This window comes from Stenella coeruleoalba (genome assembly GCF_951394435.1).
Source record: "Stenella coeruleoalba genome assembly, chromosome: 16".
Taxonomy (NCBI): Eukaryota; Metazoa; Chordata; class Mammalia; order Artiodactyla; family Delphinidae; genus Stenella; species Stenella coeruleoalba.
This window is the reverse complement of record NC_137162.1, coordinates 56,079,238-56,103,767: the sequence shown is the minus strand read 5'-3', so window position 1 is coordinate 56,103,767 and position 24,530 is coordinate 56,079,238. Positions and strand designations below refer to the sequence as shown.

The 24,530-nt window shown below is 44.0% G+C and overlaps 1 protein-coding gene across 11 annotated transcripts in view; it reads right to left on the bottom strand.

Moving 5' to 3' along the window:
- KCNMA1 (potassium calcium-activated channel subfamily M alpha 1) overlaps window positions 1–24,530 on the bottom strand; it is a gene marked incomplete at both ends in the record, with an annotated part of 740,839 nt that overhangs the window by 69,394 nt on the left and 646,915 nt on the right. For all 11 annotated transcript variants that reach the window (XM_079900389.1, XM_079900388.1, XM_079900387.1 and 8 more), the window contains 2 exons: window positions 1,007–1,231; window positions 5,223–5,346. In XM_079900389.1, the coding sequence (XP_079756515.1) occupies window positions 1,007–1,231; window positions 5,223–5,346 (349 nt within the window). The remainder of the gene's footprint in view (window positions 1–1,006; window positions 1,232–5,222; window positions 5,347–24,530) is intronic.

The following is a 24,530-nucleotide window of genomic DNA, read 5'->3' as shown; positions in this document are numbered from 1 at the left end:
GCATTACTTGTGGATCGATTCTTATGTCTTCCTTATTGAATTATATTACTTGACTCTTCTTTTTCCATTTCCGAGGTTCTAGAAGCTGATAATAGAAATAACAAATTTCAGCTCTGTAAGTGGGAAAAAATCCAGACTTCTTAAAATATAGAATAAAATCTGTGTTCCTCAGTTTTAGGGATGTGAACTTCCAAGAAAGATGTTTGGAGTATAAGTGATACTTGCATAGATTTGTGACCTGGAGAACTATACCAAAGGTTGAAATGTACAGTGCTTTACAATTATTTGAAAGTTTATGGAAAATATATTGATTAACGATTGGGAAGTAGTTAGTTATGTGACTCCCAGATCACGTATCCCATGCCCTCTCATTAAATTGTGGAGTCCCAAATTGTTCCTTTTAGATTTGGGTCCTAGTGTTTTGTAATCAAGAACATCACATGCACACACGTGCAAACATGTACACACACACACAATCTCATGAAAACATTACTGGGCTTCTAAATGACTGGGAGGGAGGGAGGGGTTGGCCAGCAGAAGGGGCTGGCCTTTTGTACAACAGAAATAAAGAACTCTGTTAAATGCATTTCGTTAAAAACAGAACATGGTAAAATAAGATTTCTCCAAGCATTCATAATGTCATAAATAAAGTGATATAAATAGTTCCTTATGTAAATTCTGCTATAAGGGCTATAATATTGTGAAGCGCTGGGTTTGGGTAGGCAAGAGAGAGACTGTATAGACACTGATATGGTTAATACGTTTGATACCAGCTAAACTCCATGACTGGTGAGCGACTAAACTTGGCTGCAAATCCCTTTTAATAAGGTCTCCCAGGGTTTGGATATTCCTAGACAGAGCATAGGGGAAGGGCTGAGTCCTCAGGTCCATAACCAGATGAAGAAGCAGAGGCATGATCAAAGCTACAACCACTCTATCCATCTGGGATTTTTCTTTTGTGAATGAAAAGAAGAGAAAAGCATTGCTAATGTGACCTTGGACTTACAGGCAATATGGACACTTTGGGGAAGTTATGAAGAGTCTCCCATTCCCGCTTGAGGTACTCGATGGAACCCACAAACACAATGTGCTTGAGCTCGTGGTAGTGAAAGTTGCTGGCACGGAGTGGCATCACCAGGTTCCGGAGGCCAATCAGGGCTGAAGTGACATCGCCAAAGATGCAGACCACCACGTGGCCACTCAGGACGGTCATGGCGGCTTCACTTCGAGTCTGCCGGAGGGAGAAGGGCACAGGCATTGGAGAGATGGGGTTGTGAAAAGGACTGAAAACATCACTTGTGTAAAATGCCAAGTAAACAATTGCTGAGTGCTTACCATGTGCTATTATGTTTTTAATTTCTTCATGTTACATGCCATATATATTTATAATTAGAGTAGGTGTGTATAAATTACATTGGTGGAATAAATACGTGCAAACATATTCACACGTATCACTACCTTCTCTGAGAAAAGATTTGAGGAAGATATGCCATCCACACATAACAGCAGAACTTTCAGGGGTAAAATAAGAGGGAATAGTAATATTTATGTCATTCGGAAAAGGAAGTCTTAGTTTCCAGGAAATTGCTGATAAAATGAGCTGTCTTGTGCGCTTCTGTTGCTGAGATGATGATAAAACAGTCAGACCCCTGCTGGCCTCGGCTTGAGAAATGAGTTCCAAATTCTAGACTCATCGATGGGATCTCGTAGGACGTCACTGCATCAGTAGGTAGAACACAATATCCTGAGCCAGGGGCTGGCAAACTCTGGCCCATGGGCCAAATCTGGTCCACCGCCTGCTTTTTTATGGCCAGTGAGCTTAGATTGGTTTTTATGTTTGAAAATGGGTTGAAAAAAAATCAAAAGAAGCATATTTCATAATATGTGAAACTTATATTAAGTTCAAATTCCACCAAATTTTATTGCAACACGGCTAATCTTACGTAGGTATTGTCTGTGGCTGCTTTTACATTACAAAAGCAGAGGTGATTAGCTGTGACAGAGACCGTATGGCCAGCAAAGCCTAAATTATTTATTATATGACCCTTTCCAGAGAGAGTTTGCCGACCAATGTCTACCGCTGCCTTGGGGTTTCCAGGAACATGACTGGAGTGGCCACCTGTGTTAAGTCATCAGAGGAAGATTCCCAAACAGCCACTAAAAGGATCAGAACAGCAAGGGCAACAAGCCCATGTCTTCCCCCAACTTTAGGCCTGTATTTACAAAGGAGACAAATGAAGGAATAAATCAGCCCAGTTAGAGCTTCCCAGGAAATGCACATGATTAGCTACTGCTGGCCCCACTGCTCACTGTGTTCATGCAGAAAGTAACACAGGAGGCCAGTGCTGGGCCTTTCTCTGCCTCTTTCTGGTCTGGTGCCTCCCATCTTGGCTTTCTTCCTCCCGTTCCACCCACTGCATGTCTGGATGGCCCCGTGTGGCTTACGATGCTTTTGGGGAGGCATATTAATGTCCCCTGCACATATCAAACTCTGCTCGATTTAATCCCTAGAATTGACCAGTGTATTGATTGTTTAAATGCCAATATTGCAATTCACGATAATGTCAGGGTTATTACAGTAACCCCCAAGGAGAGGAAGAAGCAAGCGTTCACTCCCTGATCGTTAGACTAAAGCAGGGGCTGTCACCATTATTGGTTTCTCTCCGCAACAGTACAGGGACATCTCAGACGGAGGCCATAAAAAATGTCTTATAAATAGTGACCAAGGAGGACCCACTAGGGAGTCACACCCCACATCACCGCTTCATGGATGATGCCTGGAGTTAGTTATCTTGGCCGCATGGAAGTGTGTGTGCCTAGGTACCACCAGTAGAGGGTCAACCAGTTTTGTAATGTGCTGTGATGGGACCCCTGATTAATTTTAATTGACCTGTCATCTGGGAGGCTAGCTCCCTTCAGCAAGCCTGAGGAATACCAAGCGGGTCCCGAAATCTAGAATAGGAAGGTAGGGAAGGCATCAATTAGCAGAGTGGCCAAGGCACAGGTGCTGACCACAGGAAATTAGATCTGGGGACCAAAACACCAATCCTTAGACCGGCCACAGCAATATCACCTGGAGAACCTGGTAAAGATCCCAATTCCTGGGACTCAGCCTTGGGGAGACTGATTCTGCCAGGTTTAAGACGCAATAGAGAAACTACTTATGTGTGTATCTTGAGTTTCCTACACATTCTTCAAGGCCTAGTCCAAATGGGGCCTTAAGAGCCATAAACCCCTTCCAAGATCAACTGTTTGTATCCAATAAGACTTCCCCAGCCACTTAAACACATACTAGATTCAAACAGCACTTTGTGCCTTGTAACGCTAAGCTTTGAATATATTGTTTCATGGTACGTTTATATCTTTTAATTAGATGGTCATTTCCTCAAAATTACGGCCGTCTCATGTTTTCTAACCCCCAAAGCAGATAGTATCCTGTACCCAGAAAGCATCCTCATGTTGCTGGCTCTTCCAAGCATTCTCATCTCTGTGCAGGGTTACTTTAGAGAGGGCTTTTGGGGTCACACTGTCTAAACAGCACCTCCCAGTCCCTTTCTCGCCTATCACCTCACTTTATTTTCTTCATAGCACGTTATCAATATCTCAAATGTTATTACATATTCATTGCCTACCTGGAGATCTGGTCTTTGCCCCCACTGGAACAGAAGCTCTATGAGACCAGTCAGGAGTTGTTGTACCCCCAGCAACAAGAACAGTGCCCAACATGTAATAGGTTTGTCATAAATGTTTTGTTAAATGATGTTATGTTTCAGGTGAGGGGAGTAGTAACTGGCCTCACTCAACCCTTTGGTGCTGGCAGGGGGCTCTGAACGTCAGTCAGCCATGCACTCCTCAGGATTATCTAGGCAAGCCATTAAAACCTTGGATCCCGCAATGCCAACCAAGCCTTTGACCTGTCCCCAGGTGGGTAACACCAGGATGAGTCTATATCCCTAGAGCAAAAGTGGGGCAGATACAACATCAGGATGTAGACACGTGCAGCAGCTTGGTGATGAAAACCATTTGCACTCCTTGGACGGGGGCTGTTTCCTAAGAATTCTGACTTTCTGTGCTTTTGTCTGTAACTTTCACACCTCCCAGACAGCCTCCAGCACAAAGCTGTATTGGTTCTTAATGCTCGATTATAATTAAATTGAGAAATCACACACACATTCAGATAAAACACAGGGAAAAAGCTAATGGATTAGAGCACAAAGCCATTCTGAGGAACTGGAACAGTCCTTTCTTAGGAAGGGTGGCCATGACATCAGAAATGATAGGATTTTCCTGGTGGACATAAAGGAGCAGGCCACAGCAATCCGGGGATTAGAAAGCACAAGGGAGAAAGAACCTTTCCATCTGAACTTCCTGATTATTAATCCATTTTTCATGGATTAGCAAGACAATAAACGGTAGGAGATGAAGGCATTAAAGCTTAAAGCTCTTAATCGGACAAGTCTAAAGAGTAGAACGGATTGTTATCTATGCTGACATTCTTGGGACACACCAGAAGAAGCCCACTACTGCTACTGAGAGGAGTCAACCAGGAAACGGCGCTCTGAGCTCCAGCCTTCCCGAGGTGGACCATGGTCACCCTTGTCATCATCAGCAAATGTGATCTGCCTGCCTACATCGTGTGCTAAGAAGGATCACAAATACGCAAATCAATTATCTAGAAGGATACAAGACACTGTTACAAACAAACGACAATACAGGTAGCATTCAGATTTCTTCATGGCATTTAATATATAATAATAATAATAACACGTAAGTTTATGGAGTCCTATAAACTTATTAAAACGTATGGGTTTTAATCTTCACTACCATCCTATGAGTTAAGGTCATTCTCGTTCCATCTTCTTACACATAAGAGATAGAGTGTAAAGAGCTCCAGTGACTCGTCCAAGGCCACACAGCTAATGGCACAGGCAGGCTCTGGCCCCAGAGCCACGTCCACAGGAGTTATGGTACATACTGTCTCCCATGATGCATTTCACACCCTATGGTAATGAGCCAATACATATTCAGTGATTGAACATTCCACTCGCAGGTCATGTTCTGATCAGAGTTCTAGCTGTTTCAAGACATGTCCTGAATATTAAGTATAAAAATAATCAGGTGCAGGGACTATCACCCCACCATCCAGTTAGGAAAATCTCATTCCTAGTAGACATAATTTGGGACAGAAGAGGATGGCATCAATTCTGTAATCTGTCACTCACCAGGATGACTTTCTCTATCTCCTTGGGTGCACACCAGTGAAACATCCCAGTAGAGTCGTACTTCTTCACGTTGGAGTCCATGTTGTCAATCTGATCATTGCCGGGAATTAACAAGGGGTCATGCCTGGGGAGAAGAGGACAGGAAAACCGAAGTGGAAAATGTGATAAATTATAAATGGAAAGTGCCCCGTGCGTTACACCTCGGAGGAGATGAAACATGCAGAGGAAGTGGTTGTCACTGAAGGCCACTCTCTTGCTTGCAGAACCCATCCTTTGAAAGATAACTACCTCAAACCACCACCACCACCACCTCCTGGACACGCAGGTGACCTTCGTCGGGTAGTAATTCTGCCTTTCTCTCCTGTTCTCCTTTTTCTAAAATGGACTTCACATCATTTTGTGGATTTAGTCTCCCTTCTTATGGATGTCTCACTCCTTCTATTCTCCTTTTACCAGCTATCCAATCTCTCCATGAGACACACACACACACATGCACATACCCTCAAGTGTTGTTATTAGCATTGGCAATGAAGAGGAAGGAATAGGAATAGAGCCTCATGCTGACTGACTGACTGGCACGAGGACGGAAAGCCAATTACTCGCTCCTTCTGACTACAACTTCTGACGTGATGCTCTTCGCACTAAAAGCTTTAACAGGCTGCACTTTAAATATTTTAGCAATTTGCCCAATCGGATTTTGCTCTCCCTGGCTGAAGCCCTTTAAAGATTCAGCAGCATGTCACTTCAGAGCAGACTGACTACCAAATGCCCACATCTGGAATACATGATTTCAATGCTAAACAACACCCTCTCTCCTTGCCTTGACAACTGTATTTGCACTCACTGTCCAATGATGCTCTCCCCTACCCCTACCTTCACCTCCCAACTGCCACACTCCTTAGATGAGAGCCTCAAGCTCAGAGGCATCTTAATAAACTTGTCTTGAATTCTCAGAGCTACAGTCACCCCCTCTTGCCTCGTTTACTGGAGGAAAAGAAAGTTGCCTCTACAGAGGCCTCCCCTCCAGTGGATGGGCAGAGCCTTACCGATAACCTCAAGAATTACAATAGAATCAGGCAGCTCTAACAAGCTTACAGCATAAGAAATATAATCCTGCATCTTGGTCCACATCCATTGTCTAGATTCTATCTCTGATAGAGATTCTGCACCTCTGTTTTCAGGGAGGCATTTGGGTTTCTACAAGAATAACTGCATAAAATTAGGACAATGTCCCAGGCATAGTTGGCTATCTGTGCAGTGGAGCCATTTTCCCTGAATAATCTTGTCAATTCAAGATAGAAAATGAAAATGAGTTGAAATTCCAAAATTTACTGTGAAGTGATTTTACCTTTGAAACCATCTATTTCAAGCATTAAAGAGTGAACTTTATTTAGTTCTTAGTACTTCTTCCTCTGAAAGTTCTCTGGTATTTCTCATTTGTATGTTCAGAACAAAGACAGTGGGATAGCAATCCCTCCTACATAGTCCAGAGACCTATTAGTAAGTCTTCAGGATCTCTACCATGGCCCTCCTAATAGGCCTTCCAATCCCACTTCAGATGGGAAGACCCTCACTGCATTTATTTATTCCTGAGAATTTTCTTTTAGGCTACACCAAATGACAAATATCATGTGAAGCCATCCCGCAAAGTTATCTTCAATGAACACGCTAGATTACTATAGGAACTGTCATATCTGATCTTAAAAGGAGAAGAACAGTTAGCTCGGAACAACATCTCGGTAGATGGGTTGTTGGAATGTGAGAGGTGTTGTAAACCAGCAGGTCACCTTTCAAATACTGAGCTCCGTCAAAAATGCTAAAATAAAAAGGCACTTGCTGGTAAGAATGGGTCACAGATCAGGGCAAGATCAAATCTGAATATTTTTGTCCTTGAAGACTCTTTAAGAGTTCTATAGATATCCACGACCCACCATAAAGAAGAGGTCTGAGAAAATGAACAGAATGGACTCTTTCTTCCCAGCCCTAGAAGAATGTATTTCAGTTGGAAGCGGACCTTAATAAATTTGTCCTGAAGATACAGAGCCAGGTTGTTTGTTGGTTGGAGAGGAGGTATTATCTCAGGGAGGTCTCAGACCTGCCCCCAGTGTATTCAGGATTTATATTCATATAATATTAGCAAGCAAGCAAACGCTGTAGTAAGCTGGCCAAAATTCCTGTCACAAAATACGTGCCTTGAGGGAGAGGAGATACATTTTGATTCCCTATCTTTTAGGGAAGCAATCATCCCTTGGTTACTCTGGCCTCCAACCCTCATCCTAGAAAAGTAAATAAGGTGGGAAGATGCCGAGTTAGCATCTCCCCACAACTAGGGCACCTGCCAGTCACTGGTGGAGGACCCTGACACCCAAGGAGACAGGAGGAACCCCCAAATGAACTGGTAGGACGTGGGGGGACTGAGAGGGGAGGAGAAGTGGAGGCCAGACAAGCTTGGCGCCCCTGAGGCCGGGGAGATCAGGAGAGGCAGGTGGGAGGGGCCCTCCGGAGGAGTGGGAGAGGAGCAGAGGGCGACTGCCCTGCCCACTCGGGCCAGGAAGCCTGCTGGGCCCCCAGGTGAGGTCCCCTGCCCTCTGAGACCAGGGGTGGGGGGCACGCCTGGGCCCCTGCTGTTCTGTTGAGCCTAAGCCCCACCCCCCACAGCCCCCAGGGCCTTTTCCAGCCCAGTGGGTCCTGAGCCTTGGCCCCGCCCACCGCCCAAACCTCACCCTTGCTTAGGCCCCGCTCTCCACAGCCAAGGCCCTTTCCCCCTTTTTAAATTTTCCTTTCCCTCCTCCTCTTTGTTACTATTGTGGTACTGTTGTATCTTCCAGTTGTTGATTCATCTATATTTTTATTTTTATATTCTTTCTAACATATCTATTAGTTGCCTAGTCTAATTTTATTTTTTACTTTGTTTCTTTTTCTAACCACCCCACATGGCTTGCGGGATCTTGGTTCATGAGCCGGGGGTCGGGCTGAAGCTCCTGCAGCGGGAGCTCTGAGTCCAAACCACTGGACTAACGGGGAACCTCAGACCCCAGGGAATATTCATTGGAGTGAGGGCTCACGGAGGTCCTCATCTCAGCACCAAGACCCAGCTCTACCCAACAGCCTACAAACTCCAGTGTTGGAAGCCTCAGGCCAAACAACCAGTAAGACAGGAACACAACCCCACTCATTAAAAAAAAAAAAAGTGAGATGGCAAAAAAATATGTCACAGGTGAAGGAGCAAGGTAAAAACCTATAAGACCAGATAAATGAAGAGGAAATAGGCAATCTACCTGAAAAAGAATTCAGAGTAATGACAGTAAAGATGATCCAGTATCTAGGAAATAGAATGGAGGCACAGATTTAGAAACTACAAAAATGTTTAACAAAGATCTAGAAGAACTAAAGTACAAACAGAGATGAACAACACAATAACTGAAATGAAAAATACACTAGGAGGAACCAATAACAGAATAACTGAGGCAGAAGAACGAATATGTGAGCTGGAAGACAGAATGGTGGAAATAACTGCCAAGGAGCAGAATAAAGAAAAAAGGTTGAAAAGGATTGAAGACAACCTCAGAGACATCTGGGACAACACTAAACATACCAACATTCGAATTATAGGGCCCTCAGAAAAAGAAGAGAAAAAGAAAGGGTCTCAGAAAATATTTGAAGAGATTATAGTTGAAAACTTCCCTAACATGGGAAAGGAAGTAGTCACCCAAGTCCAGGAAGCACAGAGAGTCCTATACAGGATATACACTAGGAAAAACAGACCAAGACACATATTAATCAAAGTAACACAAATTAAATTCAAAGAAAAATATTAAAAGCAGCAAGGGGAAAAACAAAAAATAACATACAAAGGAATCCCCATAAGGTTATCAGCTGATTTTTCAGCAGAAACTCTGCAGGCCAGAAGGGAGTGGCAGGATATACATAAAGTGATGAGAGAGAAAAACCTACAACCAAGATTACTCTACCCAGCAAGGATCTCATTCAGATTCAATGGAGAAATCAAAAGCTTCTCAGACTGGCAAAAACTAAGAGAATTCAGCACCAACAAACCAGCTTTACAATATATGCTAAAGAAGCTTCCCTAGGTGAGAAACACAAGAGAAGAAAAAGACCCACAAAAACAAACCCAAAACAATTAAGAAAATGGTAATAGGAACATACATATCGATAATCACCTTGAATGTAAATGGATTAAATGCCCCAGCCGAAAGACACAGACTGGCTGAATGGATACAAAAACAAGACACGTATATATGCTGTCTACAAGGGACCCACTTCAGACCTAGGGACACATACAGACTGAAAGTGAAGGGATGGAAAAAGATATTCCATGCAAATGGGAATCAAAAGAAACCTGGAGTAACAGTGCTTATATCAGATAAAATAGACTTTAAAATAAAGACTGTTAGGGCTTCCCTGGTGGCGCACTGGTTGAGAGTCCGCCTGCCTATGCAGGGGACACGGGTTTGTGCCCCAGTCCGGGAAGATCCCACATGACACGGAGCAGCTGGGCCCATGAGCCATGGCCACTGAGCCTGCGTGTCCGGAGCTTGTGCTCCACAACGGGAGAGGCCACAACAGTGAGAGGCCCACGTACCGCAAAAAAAAAAAAAACAAAAAAACAAGACTGTTACAAGAGATAAGGAGGGACATTACATAATGATCAAACAATCAATCCAAGAAGAAGATATAACAACTATAAATGTTAGGAGAACGTCAATACATATGGCAAATGCTAACAACCATGAAAGGAGAAACTGACAGTAACACAATAATAGTAGGGACTTTAACACCCCACCTACACCAATGGGCAGATCATCCAAACAGAAAATAAATAAAGAAACACAAGCTTTAAATGACACAATAGACCAGATAGATTTAATTGATATTTACAGAACATTCCACCCAAAACTGGCAGAACACACATTCTTCTCAAGTGCACCTGGAACATTCTCCAGGATAGATCACAACTTCGGTCACAAATCAAGCCTCAGAAAATTTAAGAAAATTGAAATCGTATCAAGCATCTTTTCTGACCACAACTCTATGAGATTGGAAATCAGTTACAGGAAAAAAAATGTAAAAACACAAATACATGGAGGCTAAACGGTGTGCTACTAAATAACCAAGAGATCACTGGAAAAATCAAAGAAGAAATTAACAAATACATAGAAACAAATGGCAATGAAAACATGACAATCCCAAACCTACGGTACACAGCAAAAGCAGTTAGTTCTGAGAGGGAAGTTTAGAGCAATTCAGTCTCACCTCAAGAAACAAGAAAAATCGCAAATAAACAATCTAACCCTACACTAGAGAAAGAAGAACAAAGAAAACCCAAAGCCAGTAGAAGGAAAAAAATCATAAAGATCAGAGCAGAAATACATGAAATAGAAATGAAGAAAACAATAGCAAAGATCAATAAAACTAAAAGCTGGTTCTTTGAAAAGATAAACAAAATTGATAAACCATTAGCCAGACTCATCAAGAAAAAAAGGGAGAGGATGCAAATCAACAGAATTAGAAATGAAAAAGGAGAAATCACAACTGACACTGCAGAAATACAAAGGATTATAAGAGATTCCTACAAACAACTACACACCAATAAAATGGACAACCACAAAGAAATGGACAAATTCTTGGAAAGGTACAATTTTCCAAGACTGAACCAGGAAGAATCAGAAAATATAAACAGACCTATCACAAGTAATGAAATTGAAACTGTAATTAAAAATCTTCCAGCAAACAAAAGTCCAGGACCAGATAGCTTCACAGGCAAATTCTATCAAACATGTAAAGAAGAGCTAACACCTATCCTTCTCAAACTCTTCCAAAAAATTTCAGAGGGAGAAACACTCCCAAATAATTTCTACAAAGCCATCATCACCCTGATGCAAAAACCAGAAAAAGATATCACAAAAAAAGAAAAGTATACACCAATATCACTGATGAACATAGATGCAAAAATCCTGAACAAAATACTAGCAAACAGAATCCAACAACAAAGAATCATACACCATGATCAAGTGGGATTTATCCCAGGGATGAAAGGACTCTTCAATATACGCAAATCAATCAGTGTGATACACCACATTAACAAATTAAGGAATAAAAACTATATGATCATCTCAATAGATGCAGAAAAAGCTTCTGACAAAATTCAACACCAATTTATGATCAAAACTCTCCAGAAAATGGGCACAGAGGGAACCTACCTCAACATAATAAAGGCCATATATGACAAACCCACATTAAGTATCATACTCAATGGTGAAAAACTGAAAGCATTTCCACTAAGATCAGGAACAAGACAAGGATGCCCACTCTTGTCACTCTTAATCAACATAGTTTTGGAAGTCCTAGCCATGGCAATCAGAGAAGACAAAGAAATAAAAGGAATACAAATTGGAAAACAAGAAGTAAAACTGTCACTGTTTGCCTATGACATGATACTATACATAGAAAATCCTAAAGATGCCACCAGAAAACTACTAGAACTAATCAATGAATTTGGTAAGGTTGCAGAATACAAAATTAATGCACAGAAATCGCTGGTATTCCTATATACCAACAACAAAAAAAAAAAAATCAGAAAGAGAAGTTAAGGAAACACTCCCATTTACCATCACAACAAAAAGAATAAAATATCTAGGAATACACCTGCCTAAGTAGGCCAAAGACTTGTACTCAGAAAACTATAAAACACTGATGAAAGAAATCAAAGATGACATAAACAGATGGAGAAATATACCATACCATGTTCTTGGACTGGAAGAATCAATATTGTGAAAATGACTATACTACCCAAAGCAATCTACAGATTCAAAGCAATCTACAGATACAATGCAATCCCTACCAAACTACCACTGGCACTCTTCACAGAATTAGAACAAAAAATTTTACAATTTGTATGGAAACCTCGAACAGCCTCGAAAGACCTCGAACAGCCAAAGCAAACTTGGGAAAGAAAAACACAACTGGAGGAATCAGCACCTCAAGTTTGAACTATACCACAAAGCTACAGTAATCAAGACAGTATGGTACTGGCACAAAAACAGAAATATAGATCAGTGGTACAGGGTAGAATGCCCAGAGATAAACCCATGCACATATGGTCACCTAATTTATGACAAAGGAGGCAAGAACATAAAATGGAAAAAAGACAGCCACTTCAATAAGTGGTGCTGGGAAAACTGGACAGCTACATGTAAAAGAATGAAATTAGAACACTCCCTAACACCATATACAAAAATAAACTCAAAATGGATTAGAGACCTAAATGTAAGGCCAGACACTATAAAACACTTAGAGGAAAGCACAGGCAGAACACTCTGTGACATAAGTCACAGCAAGATCCTTTTTGACCCACCTCCTAGAGAAATGGAAATAAAAACAAAAGAAACAAATGGGACCTAATGAAACTTAAAAGCTTTTGCACAGCAAAGGAAACCATAAACAAGACAAAAAGACAACGCTCAGAATGGGAGAAAATATTTGCAAATGAAACAACAAAGGATTAATCTCCAAAATATACAAACAGCTCACGGAGCTCAACATCAAAAAAAAAAAAAAAATCCAATTTAAAAAATGGGCATAAGACCTAAATAGACATTTCACCAAGGAAGACATACAGATGGCCAAGAGGCACATGAAAAGACGCTCAACAACACTAATTATTAGAGAAATGCAAATCAAAACTATAATGATACCTCATGCCGGTCAAAATGGCCATTATCAAACAGTCTAGAAACAATAAATGCTGGAAAGGGTGTGGTGAAAAGGGAACCCTCCTGCACTGTTGCTGGGAATGTAAATTGATACAACCACTATGGAAAACATTATGGAGGTTCCTTAAAAAACTAAAATTAGAACTACCATGTGACCCAGCAATCCCACTACTGGGCATATACCCTGAGAAAACCATAATTCAAAAAGAGACATGTACCACAATGTTCACTGCAGCACTATTTACAATAGCCAGGACATGGAACCAACCTAAATGTACACTGACAGATGAATGGATAAAGAAGATGTGGCATATATACACAATGGAATATTACTCAGCCATAAAAAGAAACGAAATTGAGTTATCTGTAGTGAGGTGGATGGACCTAGAGTCTGTCATACAGAGTGAAGTAAGTCAAAAAGAGAAAAACAAATACTGTATGCTAACGCATATATATGGAATCTAAAAAAAAAAAAAAAAATGGTGCTGATGAACCTAGTTGCAGGGCAGGAATAAAGATGTAGACATAGAGAATGGACTTGAGGACACAGGGTGGGAGGGGGAAGCTGGGGCAAAGTGAGTAGCATCGACATATATACACTACCGAATGTAAAATAGTTGGCTAGTGGGAAGCAGCTGTATAGCACAGAAAAATCAGCTCGGTGCTTTGCGATGACCTAGACGGGTGGGATAGGGAGGGTGGGAGGGAGGCTCAAGAGGGAGAGGATATGGGGACATATGTATGCATATGGCTGATTCACTTTGGTGTACAACAGAAACTAACACAGTATTGTAAAGCAATTATACTCCAATAAAGATCTATTAAAAAAATGTTTCCTACTGAAAAAAAAAAAGTAAATAAACAAGCCTGATGATCAATTGTCCCTCAGTGAAAAGAAAGAAAGACAGCTTTTTAAATGTCAAGCCTCATTAACTAGGGCAGAGATTTGGGTACACCAGGTATCATTTGACACTAGGGCTGTAAGCCAGGATTTGCACTGGAACATCCAGAAGCCTCAGGGAAGTCTCAGTGGTAAGCCACGCCGCACTCCGTACTTCCTGCAAGCCTCTCAGCCTGCCCCGGATCATTTAAATATAAGTCATCCAGGATGTTACTAAAAGGGGCTGATCTGAAGACTGTCAAAAACCTCCCTGAACAAAGATATTTCCGTTTCTGATCAGCCATGGTACCTGAAATTTGAACTTTGGTTTCTTGAATCAGTAAAGCAATCAATAAACGGGAATCCCCTCTTCTGTGCCGGGAATGGAGGATACCGCAATGTTGAAGGTACAGTCCCTAGTCAGAGAGTTATAATACAGCGAGCAAGAGAGAAAATGTCCATCAACGGTTGTGATACACTGTGGTAAGTGTTATAGCAAAGTGAATGTACAAGGTGGTCTGAGAACACCAGGAAAGCTGTGCATTGCCTGGTATTTGAGTAACATCAAGAAAGGCTTTGCAAAGAAGATAACTTTTTTTTAATTTTATTTTTTTTGGCGGTACGCGGGCCTCTCACTGTCGTGGCCTCTCCTGCTGCGGAGCACAGGCTGCGGACGCGCATGCCCAGTGGTCGCGGCTCACGGGCCCAGCCGCTCCGCGGCATGTGGGATCTTCCCGGACCGGCGCACGAACCCACGTCCCCTGCATAAGCAGGCGGATTCTCAACCACTGCGCCACCAAGGAAGCCCAGAAGATAACTTTTGATCTGAGCCCTGAAAGGTAAGGAGGAATCTCAGCATATTATAGTCATGACCCACTAGGAGCCGTTCAGATGATTGAGATCCAAAAGAAAAGAGCCAAAGAAAGGCACCCCAAACCATTGGGGTTGGAGATGTCGTATTGCCCGACCTGAGGTACAGAAGACCTGAGCTGCCCTCAGATGTGCGATGGGAGTCAAGTGGAAGAGATGGATTCGACTGATTATGACCAATGGAGCTCAGACTAGGGAGTTAGATAGAGCCAAACTCAAGTTTCCAGAAAGGAAGAACGTTTCCTTACAAATGGAAGGTATTTTAAAAATGACATGGGTTGTTTCCCAAGGCAGTGGATTTCTCGTCATTTGAGACATTCCTGAGGAGCTGTGAATATAGATCGGATTTCATTATAAATTTCCTTATAAATGTTGGGTGACCTTTAAGGACTTTTAAGGACTCTTCTCTCAATGAACGAGTGCTGACTGGAAGGATTTTGGAAATACTGAACCACTGTTGGGTATCAAAAGGCTGGATGGCATGGAGTAAGCATAGAAAAGTTGTTTTGGGAGCAAAGACGGGAGATAAGAAGCACTGAAGACTGATTACTAGAACTGCTTCTCATTAACTAGATTCACTAGACGTCTGGGAGGAAGCTTGGAACGTGATTGATTTCAGCAACAGGAGAGTCACTAGCTACTTTGGGCCAGACAGGATACATTTCTTTGCCATGTCTGTTCCTGTAGCAACGTAAGTGCCACAGGGCTGGCGTAGGCTACTTGTCTACAGGAACTTCTCCTTCTAAATTGGACTCTGTATTAATAGGAGAAAGCCCAAGCGCTTGCCATGGAGCACAACAACCAACAGTGCTTTGGTTGGGGCGGCGGGGGGAAGGAGGGCCATCAGAAACCTCCCTGAACAAAGTATCCCAACATTATCAGTTTACAGAACAACAAAGAGAATCACTTTCATGGGCTCTCGGACAACTCCTTAAAGATTTACTTGGAACCGAGGCCCAATACTAGATATTGCCTTTCACATCTTAACTATTTTATATATTTCCTCAACTCAGAAAGTAATCCCAACTCCCCCAAAATTGATTCAAGGCTCATTTGCCACTTACCACTTAGCCAACGTACAAGTCTTATTTTAGGGTAAAACTATGAGGTGAAGTGTATCTGCTGTGTAGTTGTTATGGTCTGAGTTGTATCCCCGCCCCCATAAAATTTGTATGTTGTAGTCCTAACTCCCAGTATCTCAGACTGTAACTGTATTTTGAGATATGGTCTTTAAAGAGGTAATTCAGTTAAAATGAGGTCATTAGGGTAGGCCCTAATCCAATATGACTGTCGTCTTTATAAGAAGAGGAAATTTGGGCACAGACATGTACAGAGGGAGGATGATGTGAAGTCATGGGGAGAAGATGGCCATCTACCAGCCAAGGAGAGAGGCCTGAAACAGATCCTTCCTCTGAGGCCTCAGAAGGAACCAACCCTGCCAACAGCTTGATCTTGGACTTCCAACCTCCAGAACTGTGAGAAAATAAATGTCTGTTGTTTAAGACACTCAGTCTGTAGTACTTTGTTACGGCAGCCTGAGCAAATTAATACAATAGTGCACCTCAAAGAAAAACGGGCACAATGTACCAGATGTCACTCCACTGATGACCCTGGCTGTCCTTCTTGCACCTTAGGGCTCAGCTGTTCATTTAAAGGAGAAAAGCATCCTGCCATCAGTTTAGGAATACATGGAAACATACCAGAAAGACACAGTATCTTCATGAAAGAGTTTGGGTCACATACGTACACAATTGGATCTGCTCTATCTGGAAGGAAACTTCTCCCCCAGTCTTTAACTTACATTTGAGGATCAATACTTATGACAGTCCAACCAAAGAAAACAAGAAACCCGGACACTAGCCAGTTAATTTGTTCAGTGGAACCAAGAGAGTTGACCCCCCAAGGGAGTGTTTGGAAGTGGATACCACTGAGGGCAGAAAACCACCTGTTTCTTTAGTGATTAAGTATACTGGCTCCAGAGCCAAAATGTCTTTCATCAGGTTTTGGCTCATCTACTGCTTGCTACATTGTGCCTTGCCTCAGTTTCTTTATCTGTAAAATGGGAATGTTAAACATCATCATTAGTTAATGGAGTCAATTTGAGGGTTGCCTGAGTAAAGACATGGCATGCACTTAGCACAGAACTTGACACAGAGCATGCCCTCAATAAAGGTTAACTACTGTTATTATTATCATTCTTTTATTCTTTGCTTAGAACTCACTTATATATTTGTAGCTGTTACAATGGTGAAAGGAGACAGGAAACAGAAAGTGGTTCAATAATAAAGGTGTGGGGTTCTCCTACTATTACTTTGACTACTAGACTATTACTACTACTACTGTTGCTACTAAGATGACTAGCCATCATGGGTTGAGCTCTTATAAATGTTGCTGTGCTAAAACTTTTACCTACATTTTGTGATTTACTCATCACAATGATACTTACAGGTAATTTCTGTTATTATCACCCACTGGTACAGATGGGAAACAGAGTGGATAAGTAATGTAGAGAAGACAGTTAGTGGGAAGAGAACACTGCTTTGCCCAGAGAGGTCTTCTTAACTGGAAGTCAGTGCAGCGTGGCCCCCGTCTTACCCCCTCCCACTTGCAGGAGGCAGCTGGATCGTGCTCATTCCCCACTGCAGCGCCCCAAGCCACAGTGCCCTCTACGTTGCAAAAAAGAAAAGCAGCATGGCGCGCATTTATGAAATGCACAGCTGGTGTGAATTATCAGTAGAAAATTTCCCCATGAGTCCCTGTCAGGACAATGTGCTAAGGAGAGCCTCAATAATCAACTAAGGCTGGGTGAGTTTTTGTCTTGTCCCAATATCTGAAGACTCCATTTAGGAATACCCACATTTTTATAACAACCGAGGAGCTCCAGTGAGTTAAATTTTTCATAGCTATGCTTCTTGAATCTCAGCTCATACCTCCAAAGTCCGCAGCTAGATATTAAGCATACTTCACTTCAAGAAAAGAATAAAAGATCATCGTTTTGAGGGTCTGCGGAGCAAGGAATGCCGCTTGCCATCAATTAATCTCAGGAAGTGAACTAAATGCCCAGCTACAGCAGACACACAAAAAGCTTGCCTTGAAGACAACAGCCTAAAGCAAAACCACAAATCTCTTTTCTAGCAAACCTGCTGTGAAGAAGGTGGCATTATATTTTAAAGAGCACAGTTCCTCTTGGAGGAAAATTCAAATTTTTTTTGTGTGGCAGTGGGTCCGATGCTGGACTTCAGAAATTTACATTAAAGTACAAGTACAAACCAAACCAAACCGACAAACAAAAGGTATGAAAGAGGAAAGTTACCAAATGGGTTTAAAATTGCATCCTTTCCCTTGCTTGATTTTCAGGACCTCATTTCTCATCACATGATAAGGCCCCTCCTATCATTACAAGCGTCCCATCTAGATTGAGGCCATCTCTGCAGAAGTCTCCCTGGGAAACGGGAGGCTTGATAAAATTGGGCCATTTCTCATGCCTCTGCAGGCCTTTCACCCCAGTGGCAAAGACTGATTTTACTGAGTATCTGTTATGTCAGGCACCATAGTAAGGGTACCAGAACGCTTCTGAAGCCTCCCGGTTTGCTTCAAATATTCCTCCTGTGCTGTCCTCCTCCATAACCTCAGAGACAGACGTGGCTTTCCCCTCCTGGGAGCCCTTAACAGAAGTAAGATGCTCTTTCAGAGATAATGATTTGCACAACTGTCTGGTGATGTTCTTCAGGGCAGGGAACTCCGGTTTTACTCTTCCACACATTTCCAGAACCCCGCAGAGGACCCAGTAAACAACCAACTACCAAGAGAAGCTGATGAATGATCTCTGGTCTCTGAACATCTCAAATCATTCAACAGAAACTCCCCCAGACCCTCTATGCAGACCAGAAAAAGTGTCCAGTGAGAGCCCCTTCGCCTTTGACACCTTGAGACCATTTGTTTGAGGAAGAATCAAGGCTCTTGCGCTGTTTCTCCGCTTTACAGGGACAGTACTTGAAATTAGGGCATCGTGATCGGAAGGAAGGGAGACTCTGTAGTATGTCTCTAACCAGTCAGGCTGCCTGGAATGTGCCTGAAGCCAGCTGCTGTAACTGATCAGCAGACAGGACTCGTGTCTGATGTACAATGCGGTCAACACAGCTGTTTTTAACAACTGTTTAGTGCTCCAGTGCCAGGGCTGAACATTTCTGTGAGAAGGGTCCCCACCACGTGAGGCTCCTCCCACGGCTCTGATTCCCGTAAGCGGTGGTTCTCGAAGCATGACCCCACACCAGCTGCCTCAGCATCACCTGGGAGCCTGGGAGAAATGCAGTTCTCCAGCCCAGCCCAGACCTACTGAATCAAGCTGTATCAACAAGGTGCTCCAGATGATTCTGACGCTGAAATTTGAGGATCACTGCTGTAAAGGTTTGCCCAAATGGACAGGCTTTGTGGTTCGAGGCAATCCTACCAAAGTTAGCAACTATCTGCAACATACGGACTGGAAGGCTGTGGTTCTTTTCAACGAGGCCGGGATCAGAGTGAGGCCATCGAGGGGCCTCGGTGCAAAACGGAAGGGGGCACCTCACATGCCCCACTGTAGTCCTGGCCCTGTTATTCAAATGGAGAATGCAGCTCTGGTGACCAAAGTGCACCCAGGTCACCTGCTCTGACTCTCGCTCTGTGACTCTCTGGAACTTGAGGGGTTGTGTCAACACTTGATAGAAATTTCTAACCTGGAAGCCACGCAAATGACTCTCTCTTGCTGACGTCTACCTCCGAGAGCTAATCAGCAAATAAACCAGCATAGAAAAGCAAATGAAATATTCTTTCTTATCGAGTGCAACGCTTATAATTCAGTTTTCCGCCCTCCTTGCTTCCCATCGCTTCTTCCACTCCACAGAAGACAACGTCGCAGGCAGTAGCTAAGTCCTTCAGGGCAACGTTCAGGAGCCGCAGGTCACATGCATGGGTCTCTGGCTGCGGCAGCCACAGGAGACCGGAGGGGGTCTCAGGTGGTCTCCTCAAAAGGGCCCACACTTAGGTTTTCAGCACCGCAAATCGTTCTGACTCAACGGATCCGCTTCTTTCTTGGGTGCATTTTATTTCTGGGTGAATTCTCTTTCCTGCTAGGTCGCAAGGATCCTGACTTCGGGATTCTGCCCTAACTCATCCTTCAAAGCTGCCTCCACTATCCTATGTAATGCTCGTCTCTCCTGAGACACGGCTGTCCCCTACCCCCGCCCCCATCTCCCCGAGGTGGCCAACCTTGGAGCCACCTTGAGAAAACCTTCAGGCCACACTGGCCAAACTTTCTGTATCTCTCTACTTGCATTTTGTTTTCTTCTTCTGCCCAACAAGGAAACAATCAAGAACTGCTGCTCCCTAGTATGTCATCTCTTGCTAGACAGCCACCGTCCTCAGAGCAAGAAGGAAATTACTGCCTTTATTTATATCTGGGAGACCAGGCGGGAGAGCCGACTGTTCTTCAGTCCTGGAGGAGAGTGGACAACACGCTTCTGAAATGAGGGGACAGGATAATGACCCTCTGCTGTGTATGCAATGTGTCCACGGACCTGTGTCAAATCCACCAAGCCTTGGGATGACGAGACCCACCATTTCTTTCTTCTGCAGTCCCTTGAGGGCCTGTCATTTGCTATCTGTTTGTGCATTAAGAGGTGAATTTACTTAGCTGAGCTGTCCTGGCCTTCCTTCTTCATTCTGCCCAGCGAAAGAGACTGGGAGAGTGGCATTCTGTCCCCAACTCTGAGTGGGCTCAGGCCACTTTGCCATTTTCTATTACTACAACCTTTCAAGCTGGCAGTCCTAACAAAAAGACCCCGTGAGAGGTAGGTGTCAAAAGGGAGAGGCTGGGACTTAACAAGCAGATGAGTTTATTTCATTTAATGATCAGTTAGGGCCCAAGAGGATAATCTGTTTTACTCCAATCATATTTCCACTCTGACTCAGAAAACAAATATCTAATGTTTCCTGGGTCTTATGACACGAAGCTCCTTTCACAGCGTTCAATATCTGTTTTTAGCGCTGTCAGTTATCCTTGCTAGCCTGGCTGGGGGCTATCTCTTTGTGTAAAGCGTCCACCCGACACATCCTGGGTAAATCCTCATAGCCCGTGGTATCTTACACCAAGTCCCCTCTAGCACCTGAGGGAAGAGGCGTTACTGTCATTATGTCAGGAATGCTCTGTGTCCTTCTTGGGAAGACTGTTTAGCCCACATCTGGTCCACTATTCTGAAGCAGACCCTGAACGGTTTGGTACCCAGAGGTACCACGGGTCTCCAGAAGGCACTGATGGAGGGTTCTAAACCCGTCCTTATACTTTCATCAGTGATCCTCCCAAAACACAAGTTAGGGCCCTGCCTCCTCAAAAACCAGCAAGGTTTTGGCCTATGACAGGAAAGGCCTAATATTTGCAACTCCAGTTATGCAACTCCAAGGATGCCTTTCTCCAGTCACATCAAGCCACCCGCGATGGCCTGAGCACTTTCCTATTCCCCTCATCGGGCAGAAGAATGAAGCAGTAAACAATATGGGGTTGGAAACCAAACCATCTGGGTTCAAATCTTCCCAGTTAGGCAAGACTGACTAGATTTACTGCTCTTTACATCTCTGTGACTCAATTTCCTTATCTGTAAAATGGACGAGAGCGCAATCCCTCCTCCTGGAGCTGTAGTTAGGATTCCATGGATTAACAGGCCTAACGCTCTTGGAACGATGCCTGGTGCCTAGTAAACGAAGGGCAAGGGTGGCTAGCGCTATTAGTCGAGCATTCTCCATATCCTTCACAACCCAGGCTCAGCCTCCCAGACCAGAGGTAATGAGGGCACCCTCTGCTCCCACAGCCCATGCTGGTAGGTCTCTGCTCTGTCCTTATTCCGTTTTGCTGTATACGCATGTCTGTCTCCCACATCAAACCGTGAGCATTTTGAAGACATGTAACCCATGTAACTTGAGGAGTGTAATCCATCTTACTTTACACCCCTCAAAGACCTTCCACAACATCTTGAGTACGGTAGGCTCGCTCTAAACATTTCCCAGAAACGAATTAATCTGAGAAAAGAAACAGAAGCAGGCAGCTAAAATGCATAACCTTTCGGGCTGCATTTGAGGACACGGTGTGGGAGCCTGGGCATCTCCCCCATTACCATCTACCCACTGAAGACATATTCTCAGCGGCCAAAAAGCATCTGTGAAGGGAACTACTCGAAGGTGGCTGTGAGAAGAACCAAATGTGACAGTAGCTGGGGCCGGGATTTAGGAATCCAAGAATCTCCTTCAACTGGAGTCAAAATGGTGTCCAATGAACTTTCTTTTTCCTAGAGAGCATTTCTAGACAGATTTCACTAGAGAGTCAATGGGGTCTGGGAGGCCGCCAAATTAAGAGCCCTTGACTTAGCTATTCAGAGACCAAGTTCCTGCCCTCCAGAGCCTCACGACTGAAGGAAGACAGAGCTTTCCTGACAGGGCGCAAACCCACTGAGTGGGGAGAACGGGGCAATAGGTGCTTGGCGATTTTAGAGGAAAACTAGGAGAGGCTCCTTAAATAATTCCCTGTGAGGAGACCCACAGGGAGATGAATACAGGGCCCCGGTTAACTCCTCAGCCTGCTCCTTTGTAGGATTTGAAGCCAAAGGTCTCTATCGTGACACACAGACCCCTGGCCTGGAGCACAGACGCTCACCATTTGGGTCAATCTGGCTGTGAGGGGTGTTTTCTGTGCCAGGGTAACTACAAAACATACGGCCTCAGGATCCAGACACGCAAAGCGAGGCAGTTCATCGAAGGATTGTGCAGAGAGTTAAGCGACACTTACGAACCAAGGTAGACCCTGCTACCAGAACAAAGGGGAGACAAAGACCGTTACTGCAGAGTCCCTGTAGCATTTCCTGCTGGCAGACGGCTTGCAAGGACCCCTCACGCGGGAGCCTGTTTTATTTGCAGAGGCCACAGTGGTAAATTAAAGCCCAGCCCGGCCCATTCCGGGCTCTCCGGTTTCTCTTGGAACTGTTCCTATCACTGCCCGTAGGCCACTAAAACCTGCCCGCATTCCGAATGATTGATTCTGCTCAAGCAGCAAGCCACAGACTCACGTCGAAACACCCACTTCAAATGAGTCATTAGCCTCCTTTACGGATGTTTCAGGCCACAGGGAATAGGACCTGGGAGTCCCATCTTTTGTAGAGCAGAAAGCGAGTGTTTGAAGATGTTGCAGGGGAGGACCTAGGGGAACCTCAAGGTGGTACAGGAACCCCTCTGTTTGCTGTCAATTAGCAAGAGGGAGCTGTAAAAAATAAGCCCCGGCAACCTCACGGCCAGGGCCAGGGATTCAAACCAAACCAAAGCAAACCGCGCATGGGCTCTTCGCTCCTACCCAGGAAAGGAAGGGCAACAGAGAGAGGGCTCGACACCCTGTCTTGGCTCCCACACCAGACAGAGTCTGCAGAGCACCTGGAACACAGAACGTCAAGGTGAAGGAGGAGCGTCTGAGGCTTTCTGACTTGTCATGGGACAGCCCGTTCCAGCTGAGCAGCAATCGGGGTGGTCGTGGGCTGGTGGGTGAAGTGCCCTGGTGACCGTAGCCATGGCCACAGCACCAGCCCAAAGGCACCAACACCAGAAACCCGAGTTCTGTAGCTCGGCAAGTTTCAGCTCACCGCCTGCCCCACGTTTAGCAATTCTGATGTACCGCGGAGCAGACAGCTCCAGCCTGGGATGACTGCCTTCCTCAGCCCCTCTCCGACAGGCAATGAAAGCAAGACCCACTTTGAAAATTCTCCCCCATCATGCAAACTGACACAGGCATGCTTTTCAAAAGCCCACAGCCAATCTGTTGATCATTACTTATTTACAAAGGCCTTCGGGCACAGAGTCCTGTAAAAACCATACTTGTTACAGTACATACTAGTTTTTTCTGCTTGTGGAAAAAAAGTCCCCCCAAGGCTACCTCAAACCATCACTTTCTATTGCACATAAAATGTAGCGCGTAACACTAAAGTATTTAATATATAGGGTATAATATATATACAGGAACGGCATTTGTGTAGAAGTATGTTACCCTGGATTTGGTCATTTGATGTTTTGCTGAAGGCTACGACTTAAAGAAGCTTCCACCTCGTACAGAAGACCTGTCATCTTGGTACCCAAGAGCCAACAGAAGAAAGAAGTACCCTTAAGCAGCAAAACTTTGACACAGCTTTGAAGCATATGAAAACAGTGTAACTCCTCAGAATTATTATTACTCAAGATCAGAGAAGTGAGCCGTACTTTACATAGCAAACAGGGACAGGGAATTTGGCTCCAAAGGTTTCAGATTTTTCAGACTTCTCTTTATTTATTTATTTGCTTCTCTAAATTTAGGCAAGAGAACGCGCCTGGGCTTTACTTTCAATGGGTAAAGCTATTAGCATGAGATGAGGCGATTACCTAAAGGTGAGTAAATGCAGAGCGGATGTGAACACGACAACTGGCATCATAGAAGGGAGAGGCTTGGCAGTTGGCACATTTTATTCCTCCTCATAAACCGTAAACAAGCATGTAAATCAGCAACACCCAAGCAAGACTGAGTGAAGGGAAGCCAGAGAACTGTTGAGGAAACATTGAACAGGAAGAGAGGATGGTGACGGAAAAGGACATGGGGCTGGGTGTGTCTTCTCCTGGGACCTGCGTCCTCAACCACATGAAGACGGACTGCCCTCTTTCCACCCTAGAAAGGTGGTCATGGGGAGCCAGGAAGATGCAAATGCTTGGAGAAGGGGAGGAAGGAAGAGGAAATCGCTGTGATTTTTTTTAAATCAATAATCAAAGGGAAGAGAGCAGCCAATGGCA